We start from the raw sequence: 9,396 nt of genomic DNA, 5'->3' as shown, positions 1-9,396 counted from the left end.
GGTTTCTAGATATAACAAAATTAAAAATATTTTTTCTTCTTCTTTTTTTTGATTTTTTTTTTTTTTTGGTTTTTTTGTTTTTTTGTTTTTGGAAATATACACTTTCTACTACCTTAGATACTATTCCTAATAAATCAAAAGAACTAAATGCTGTAAAACTTTAACTTACAACCCACTAGTATGTGTCATAGTGTGTGTGTGAAGAATGATTCAATAATACCTGTTAAATGAGTAAACAATTAAATAACTTAATAACCAAGTGGAGAGTTCACAAATTTGAGTAATTCAAAGAAAAGGGAACAAAAACAACTTACTATGAATCTCAAAATCAAAATATAATACAACAAGACTATTAGGATGCGTCTCAAAAGTCGTGACTCTTTACACGGCCATCCTAGACAAAAAACAAATTTTTTTTTTTTTGGTTTTTTTTTTAACAAAGAAAAGAAAAGAGAAAAGAGAAAAACAACACACATATTTAAAATATACGTCAATTATCCCCACCCCACAACCTAATCTAAACATTATCTTAACATTTTATAATTTTACAGATATGCAAAAAAATAAAAATAAAAGAGAATAATAAAAGAAGAAGAAGAAGAGATCTCACCTGAACTTGATGCAGAAGCTTAAAAGCAAATAACAAAGATGAAGAAAGAGTCAATTTTTTTTTAACAACACCCTTAAGATTAAGAAGATGCGTTTCTAGAGAGACTACATTCTCTATATCCTGCCATCTTCGACTCAAATTTGTCCTAAGTTAGTCTTTACAGAAAAAAAAAATTTTTTTTTTTTGTTTTTTGTTTTTTTTTTTTTTTTGTAAACACATAACCAGGACTAAGACATTCCACAATTATCAACTATTCCCTCCCCCCAACCTGAAAAAGACATTGTCCTCAATGTTTTAAAAGGAAAGAGAAAGAGTGTAGAAGACATCACATGAACACTACAACAGAAAATATTTACAAACGGAGAGTTAAATCTAAATCGCACTTCTTATTACTGCTACTGTTACCGTTACCGTCATTAGTCGACCAATTCAGTGCAACAGTCTGTGGATCTGGCTCTGGTGTATAAGCTTGCAAAAGATCAAGTAACTCATTAGCAGTAGAAGCAGAGATAAAGAGTTTTTTTACAGAATGTGGAACAAAATGATTCTTTATTGCATGGTTAATAAAAGTTAGCAAGCCGTCATAAAAATTATTAACATTTAACAAACCGATGGGTTTTTGATGAATGTTCAAGTGGGCCCAAGATGCAAATGTAATTAGTGCCTCAAAAGTTGCAAGATCTCCTGGCAAGAAAATAAAAGCATCAGCATGATTCATCATTTCAGATATTCTCTCTTGCATACTTGATACCACTAATTCTTCTCCAATTGGTGGGCCAGACATGCACACTAGCGGTTTCATGGGTTTTGGGATAATGCCGAGTACTTGGCTTCCTCTGGTAAAAACAGCTTCTGAGACAAGTCTTGATAACCCTCGTTCACCTCCTCCATATACAAGATGCAGTTTCCTCTCTGCTATGACACGACCAAGATCTACAGCTGCCTGAACGAACTCTTTGTACTTTCCATAGTGAAACCCAGAAAGCACACAAATATTTTTGAATTGTTTACTCGAAGATGATGCCATTGGACTAATTTTTCAAAAACAAGTTGTGAGTGTTTGAAAAATGAGCTCATATTTAAAGATCTTGGTAACATAAATAATGAGAAACAGCTGTAAATGGGTTGGCAATATTTGTCAAATGACGAGGAAAGCTCGTGGCTCAATAATTCAAAAACAAACAGTAAAAAAAAGTAATGATTAGAAAAAGCAAACAGTAAAAGAAACCAAATATTTATTAAATACAAAATCACATCGCTAAATGCAATAATGAAAATGATAAAATAACAATAAAGTAAAATAACAGTGAAGTGAAAGGATATTTACTGGTAGTTGTGATTGTGGCTCACATCTTCCTCTGGTTTTACGTCCAGTAACGGCTTGAACGCCCTCTATGGGTCGAGGATCGGCTTCCCATCCAGTTTTCTTATAAACTGGCAAACAGGGTCTTTTTGAGTCAGATTCCCAAGACTTAACTGTGCACTTTGTTTTTGGAATAGTATCCACAAATTGTAAATCTCACGTTGCACAATTCCGCTTCGATGCGTCTCAAGAGATCGTAAGATATCATCCAACGATTCTTTACTCATGCCATCTTTAACGAATTTAATTTTATCTTCACGAGTATCAGAAACCATTCCTAAAGATTTACAATCTGGTCGTTTGCAACCAAGTCTCACACAGTTATGACATTTTGAGCCAAGTCGTTTAGCTCTCCTTTTCTTAGCAAACGTACTTTTACCAAAACCAGGCATGTAAGAAACAAATTGACCAGAAAACTCACCTGCTAATCGGACCTTTGCTTCAATTAACCAACGAATGTCAGAAGGAATGCCATTGATCATTAACAAACGCAGTCGTTCACAACGAGCTTTGTAAATTTTCCTGAGGGCATTCTGAGGGAGAGAGGGAAAATGCTTATGGAGTTTATGTTGTATTTCTTCCATGTATGATTTTGGGGTTTCAGTTATTGTGGGAAACTGAAGATACCGACTTAAGAAGTCACGGAGTACCGTTATCCGCCATTTATACGGGAAAATAAATCAAAACACACCAAAATCAAATCTGCAAAATCAAATCAAGCGTGAAAGCGAGCAAAAAGAAGCACACAATATAAAAGGAAAATGAACTTACATTCGTCCTCTCATTGAGTTAACCTCAAGCTCCATTTGAAATTCATATATGCCACTCTCTACTGTTCTGAGTTGTCCCTCTAGATCCTCAACATAGGACACGAATTCTGGTGGTTGCAGATCCCAAAGTGGATGTGATTTACAGCTTTGTATTAGGCCTCTTAAGTGAAATTTTATACGCCGAAATCTTTTAAGATGTGCGAACAGGTATTTTCTCATTGAGGTGCTCATGATGTAAAATGAAAATTGATGAGAGAATGTACAACTGTCAAACAAACAGGCTTACACAAGAAAAACAATGTTAAAAAAAAACTATGTACAGTGCATCAATCTAAGGAAAAAAAAAAGTCAAACAATGAAACGGTAAAATAATAGTAAAACAAAAAAAAATCATTAAAAACTTAATCAAGAATTGGTGGGTCATCCAAATTAATTTCGGTGTCCTCGTCACGTGGGTGATGTTCCAGATATGGTTTTAATCTTTGACCATTAACTTTAAATGTGACACCATTATTTGGATTCTCAATTTCTATGGCCCCATATGAATATACATTTTTTACAACAAATGGGCCACTCCATTTTGACTTTAACTTTCCTGGAAATAAATGAAGACGAGAATTATAAAGCAACACTTTTTGACCAATCTCAAATGTTTTTCGAAAAATTCTTTTATCATGAAATGCTTTTGTTCTTGCCTTAATAATTCTTGAATTTTCATATGCATCATTCCTTAATTCCTCAAGTTCATTCAATTGCAATTTTCGCACATTACCAGCATCAACCAAATTTGAATTAAAAGCTTTAATAGCCCAAAGTGATTTATGTTCAAGTTCAACAGGTAAATGACAAGGTTTACCATAAATTAACCGATAGGGTGACATTCCTAATGATGTTTTAAATGCAGTGCGGTAAGCCCAAAGTGCATCATTAAGTCTAAGAGACCAATCTTTTCGGTTTGGGTTAACCGTTTTTTCCAAAATTTGTTTTATCTCCCTATTTGCTAATTCAACTTGACCATTTGTTTGAGGATGATAAGGGGTAGCAATTTTATGTGTAATTCCATATTTCTTCATTAAAGACTCAAATGACTTATTAGAAAAATGCTTACCTCCATCACTGATAATGGCTCGAGGGATTCCAAATCGACTTAAAATGTTTTCTCTTAAAAATTTAATCACAGTTTTACTGTCATTATTTCGACAAGAAATTGCTTCAATCCATTTTGAGACATAATCAACTGCAACTAATATATACACAAATCCAAAAGATGATGGAAATGGACCCATGAAATCAATTCCCCAACAGTCAAATATTTCAATTTCAAGTATGGGATTTAAGGGCATCATGTTTCTTTTTGTAATTGATCCCAATTTTTGACATTTTTCACAACTTTTGCAAAATTCATATGTGTCTTTAAACATGGTAGGCCAATAAAATCCACACTGCAAAATTTTAGCAGTAGTTTTTCTTGAAGAAAAGTGACCACCACATGCTTCAGAATGACAAAAATTAATGACATTACTTACCTCATTATCAGGAATACATCGCCGAAAAATTTGATCTGGGCAATATTTGAACAAATAAGGATCATCCCAATAAAATTTCTTTACTTCAACAAAAAATTTCTTCTTCTCTTGAGCATTCCATTGCAAAGGCATTTTACCTGTAACAAGAAAATTAACAATATTAGCATACCATGGCATTGAAGTAACAGAAAATAAAAATTCATCAGGGAAAGAATCATTTATGGGTGTTATATCATTGCAGAATTCGGATGTGAGTCTTGATAGATGATCAGCAACAACATTTTCAGCACCCTTTTTATCTTTGATGGTAAGGTCAAATTCTTGTAGTAACAAAATCCAACGAATTAGTCTCGGTTTGGCATCCTGTTTACTCATCAAATATCTCACAGCAGCATGGTCAGTAAACACAACAGATTTAGAGCCAAGCAAATATGAACGGAATTTGTTTAATGCAAATACCACAGCAAGTAATTCTTTTTCAGTTGTAGAATAATTCATTTGAGCACTATCCAAAGTCTTACTCGCATAATAAATCACAAAAGGCTTACCATCCCTTCTTTGTCCTAAAACAGCACCAACAGCAAAATCACTTGCATCACACATTAATTCAAATGGCAAAGACCAATCAGGAGATTGCATAATAGGTGCAGATGTTAAAAGACAAATTATTTTTTCAAAAGATTTTTGGCAATCATCATTCCATTCAAACGGTGCATCTTTTAATAAGAGGTTACAAAGTGGTTTAGATATGGCACTAAAGTTTTTTATAAACCTCCTATAAAATCCTGCATGTCCTAAAAAGGATCGCACATCTCTAACTGTTTTTGGTTGTGGCAATTTAGATATGACTTCGATTTTTGCTTTGTCAACTTCAATTCCTTTAATAGAAACAACATGACCCAAAACAATTCCAGAAGTAACCATGTAGTGACATTTTTCCCAATTCAACACGAGTTCTTTTTCAACACATCTTTTTAAAACTTTCTCCAAATTATCAAGGCAATCATCAAAAGAATTCCCAAACACAGTCAAATCATCCATAAAGACCTCTAAACAATGTTCAACCATATCACAAAAAATGCTTAACATACATCTTTGAAATGTTGCAGGAGCATTACAAAGCCCGAATGGCATTCTTTTAAATGCAAATGTTCCAAAAGGACATGTGAATGTGGTCTTTTCTTGGTCCTCAAGTGCTATAGGAATTTGATAATAACCTGAATATCCATCTAAAAAACAATAGTAGGGATGTCCTGCTACTCTTTCTAAGATTTGGTCAAGGAATGGTAATGGAAAATGATCTTTTCTAGTGGCTTCATTTAATTTTCTATAATCAATGCACATGCGCCAACTAGATGTAATTCGTGTTGGAATTAATTCACCTTTTTCATTTTTAACAACAGTGATTCCAGATTTTTTAGGCACTACTTGTGTAGGACTTACCCACTTACTATCAGAAATAGGGTAGATAATTCCCACATCAAGTAATTTAAGGACTTCTGTTTTGACTACCTCTTTCATGTGTGGGTTTAATCTTCTTTGAGGTTGTTGACATATTTTAGCATTTTCTTCCAAATTAATTCTATGTGTGCAGATTAAGGGATTAATGCCTTTAATGTCATTTAAAGTCCATCCTATTGCATTTTTATGCTTTTTAAGAACAGTTAGTAACTTACCTTCTTGGTCGCTTGTTAAAGTAGAAGAAATCACAACAAGATAAGTTTGTTCTTCTCCAAGAAAAGCATATTTCAATCCTTCAGGCAAAGGTTTCAATTCCATTTTAGGTGCTTCTTGTTGTTCTGTCTTTTCAATACTTCCAAGCTCCTCAAATTTTGGCTCGTCATCATAATTTTGCGAAGTCTGCATAGAATCGAGCAACGAATTTATATTAGAAATATCAAGTTCAAGTTGCTTATTTGACTCAATTGAATTAACTAAACAAACATTAGAAAGTTCAGAAAAATCCCCTTTTTGAATATTTTCCTCGATACAAGATTCAAACAATTCCTTTTGTTCATCAGTATCATCTTCATTCTCATTTTCTTCATTAGGTTGCCTGCACATGTTGAAAACATTCAATTCCAAAGTCATATTCCCAAAGGATAAATTCATTAAACCATTCCTACAATTAATCAAAGCATTAGCAGTTGCTAAAAATGGTCGACCTAAAATTACAGGAATTGGTTTGTAATTATTCACAACAGGTTCAGTTTCCAAGACAATAAAATCCACAGGATAAATAAATTTATCAACTTGTACTAAAACATCTTCCACTATTCCTTTTGGTACTTTAACTGATCTATCGGCAAGCAAAAGTGTAGTTGAAGTTGATTTTAACTCACCAAGATTAAGTTGAAGATAAACTGAATATGGAAGCAAATTAACACTAGCACCAAGATCTGGGAAAGCATGCTCAATTCTGTGGTTACCAATAATACAAGAAATGGTAGGACAACCAGGATCTTTATATTTCGACTTATTATTAGTAGACAGAATTGTACTTACCTGTTCGGCATGAAGCACTCTTTCTTACCTTCAATTTCCTCTTAACAGTGCACAAGTCCTTTAAAAATTTGGCATATGAAGGAACCTGCTTGATTGCATCTAATAGAGGAATGTTAACTTTCACTTGCTTAAAGATTTCATAAATTTCAGAAGAGTGGTTTGATTTCTTTGGTTTATTCAATGCATGCGGAAATGGTGGTTCAGGTGGAACACTAGTTATTTCTTCACTAGGTGTAAGTTCATTTAGTCCTTCCTTACCCTTTGAATTTTCATCATTTTCATAAGGTTCAGGCATAGGTCTATCAACAACCTTACCACTACGAAGAGTTATAACTGACTTGACTTGGTCTGTGGGTGGATTTTGTTGAATTTTAGGATTTGGTTGTGGTTGGGCTGGAAATTTTCCTTTTTCTTGAATGGTGAGTGCAGAAGCAATTTTAGCAAGAGTATCTTTCAAATCAGAAAAAGTTTGTGCATTTTGATTGTTAATAACATCTTGCTTTCTGATGAATGAATGCATTGTGTCTTCCAGATTTTTCCAGGGTGGTGGAACATATGGTGCATAAGGCTGAGGATTTTGAAAATTTTGTGGAGGTGGTGCTTGTGAAGATTGTGCATTATTATTATTCCTCCAACTGAAATTCGGATGATTTTTCCAACCAGGATTATAAGTCTGTGAATATGGGTTTGGTTTATTGAAAGTGTTAATGACATTAGCTTGATCATTTAGACATTCTTTAAGTGCAGGCAAAGTGGGACACTCTTGAGTGAAATGATCATTCGAATTACATATGTTACATGCAATTTCTTGAACAGATTTTACTTGATCACTCTTTTTATGCTCCAAAGCTTCAACTTTCCTAACTAGGGATGCAAATTTTGCTTGTAAATCATGATCTTCCCTAAGGTTATGGATTCCTCCACTAGATGGAGATGATTGTTGCTTATTTGTCAATTCAAAAGTTCCAACAGTATCCCAATGTTGTGCATTTTCAGCTAATTGGTCAAGGTAATCTAGTGCATCTTCAGGATTTTTATCCCTAAATTCACCATTACACATCATTTCAACAACCTGTCTACTTTGGGGTATTAAGCCTTCGTAGAAATAAGTGACCAATCGCCAAGTTTCAAAACCATGATGTGGGCATATGTTAAGCAACTCTTTAAACCTATCCCAACATTGGTATAATGTTTCTCCATTTTTTTGAGTGAAAGAAGTGATTTGCCTTTTAAAAGAATTTGTTCTATGAGGTGGAAAGAATTTTTTCAAAAACTGTTCTTGCATGTTATTCCAAGTTCTTACTGATCCAGATCTAAGGTTTTGTAGCCAAGTTTTAGCTTTATCTTTTAATGAAAAAGGAAAAAGCTTTAATCTAATTATGTTCATGCTACAATTTTGGTCCGTGTATGTATTACAAACTTCCTCAAAATCTCTTAGATGCAAGTACGGATTCTCAGATTCTAAACCATGAAATGTTGGTAAAAGTTGGATAATACCTGGTTTAAAATTGAATCGAGATGCTTCTGGAGGAAATACTATACACGACGGTGCTCCGGTTCTGGTTGGATTCATGTAGTCTCTCAGAGTCCTTGGTTGATTCTGATCATGCCCATGTTGAGATTGGTTGTCTCCCTGATCAATTTGAGGATTAGGTTCGCCCAAAACGTTTTCGCCTTGATTCTCATCCATGATTGGTGGTGGAGATTGAGATCTACGAATTAACCTGCCACTTGAAGATCGAGACCAATGTCTCATGCAAGGGTTATGTTATAAAGATAATATTTACACAAATTGATAACAAAATAAAATAAAAAAATAAATAAGTAAATAATATAAGTATACAAAAGAAAATTAAATAACAAAAATGGTGGTTGAACCCACCAACAAAGTAAAAAATAAATAAATAAATAAATGCAAAATAAAAAAAATGGTGGTTGAACCCACCAATTAAAAAAATAAAAAATACAAAATTAAATAAATACTGAAAATTAAATAACTGAAAATAAAAGTTAAGGGTTAGTAGTTAGTTTGGTGGTTAAACCCACCAATAAAGCAAAAAAAACAAATAAATAAATACGAAATAAAATAAATGCAGAAAATTAAATAACTGAAATTAAATAAAAGTTAGGAGTTAGCAGTTAGTAAGTTAAGAGTTAGTAATTAGAGTTAGTAGTTAAAGTTAGTTTGGTCCAAAATAAGTCCAAATATGTCCAAATATGTCCAAAGTATGTCCAAATATGTCCAAGTCTTGATTATGTTGAGGAATTTCGTCTAGGGATTTTATTACAAATTATTTTTAATTTTATGGTCAAACTGTAATTTTTAGAAGTTTAGAATTAGCAATTTGGGATGAAAGTGAAACAATTGAAAGATATCGGGGTCCGAACGTAATTACCAGAAGATTGGGCTAGAAACGGAAACTGTTGGGGTGAAACGAGAATTATGAAAGATATGGGGACAAAAGAGAATTTAAGAAAAGGAAAAGGGGGCAAACGAAATTTTACATATAAGAGAAAAATAAAAACGGAAAAACAAACCAAATAAAAAACTTTTCCCCGGCAACGGCGCCAAAAACTTGACACAACTTAAAAGTAAATTTTAACTCCCAAGTATAAGAGTGT

The 9,396-nt window shown here is 33.2% G+C and overlaps 1 protein-coding gene and 1 non-coding gene across 2 annotated transcripts; one reads left to right on the top strand and one right to left on the bottom strand.

Annotated features, from left to right (window-relative positions):
- Window positions 1-2,002: 2,002 nt before the first annotated feature.
- LOC112098940 lies at window positions 2,003-8,464 on the bottom strand. Its single transcript, XM_024185772.1, has 7 exons — window positions 8,272-8,464; window positions 7,033-7,869; window positions 6,775-6,873; window positions 4,272-5,837; window positions 3,238-3,767; window positions 2,395-2,506; window positions 2,003-2,250 (listed from the first exon to the last, which is right to left on the bottom strand). The coding sequence occupies exons 1-7, from the start codon at window positions 8,462-8,464 to the stop codon at window positions 2,003-2,005; spliced, it is 3,585 nt and encodes a 1,194-aa protein (XP_024041540.1).
- Window positions 7,905-8,013, top strand: LOC112101629. The gene has a single exon (XR_002907651.1). It is a non-coding gene; the product is annotated as a small nucleolar RNA R71 (small nucleolar RNA).
- Window positions 8,465-9,396: the final 932 nt, after the last annotated feature.

The sequence above is a fragment of the Citrus clementina genome, unplaced genomic scaffold (genome assembly GCF_000493195.1).
Source record: "Citrus clementina cultivar Clemenules unplaced genomic scaffold, Citrus_clementina_v1.0 scaffold_9, whole genome shotgun sequence".
In the NCBI taxonomy this organism is placed as follows: Eukaryota; Viridiplantae; Streptophyta; class Magnoliopsida; order Sapindales; family Rutaceae; genus Citrus; species Citrus x clementina.
The sequence above is the reverse complement of the archived record's forward strand: the minus strand, read 5'-3'. Positions and strand labels throughout refer to the sequence as shown.

Coding starts and splice junctions, on each gene's coding strand:
- LOC112098940 (XM_024185772.1), bottom strand. CDS start 8,464: ATGGATGAGAATCAAGGCGAAAACGTTTTGGGCGAACCTAATCCTCAA. Junction 5,838..6,774: donor GAGTGCTTCATGCCGAACAG/GTAAGTACAATT, acceptor TTAATTTGGAAG/AAAATGCTAAAATATGTCAA. Junction 2,507..3,237: donor ATAATGGTGTCACATTTAAA/GTTAATGGTCAA, acceptor TCTCTCCCTCAG/AATGCCCTCAGGAAAATTTA.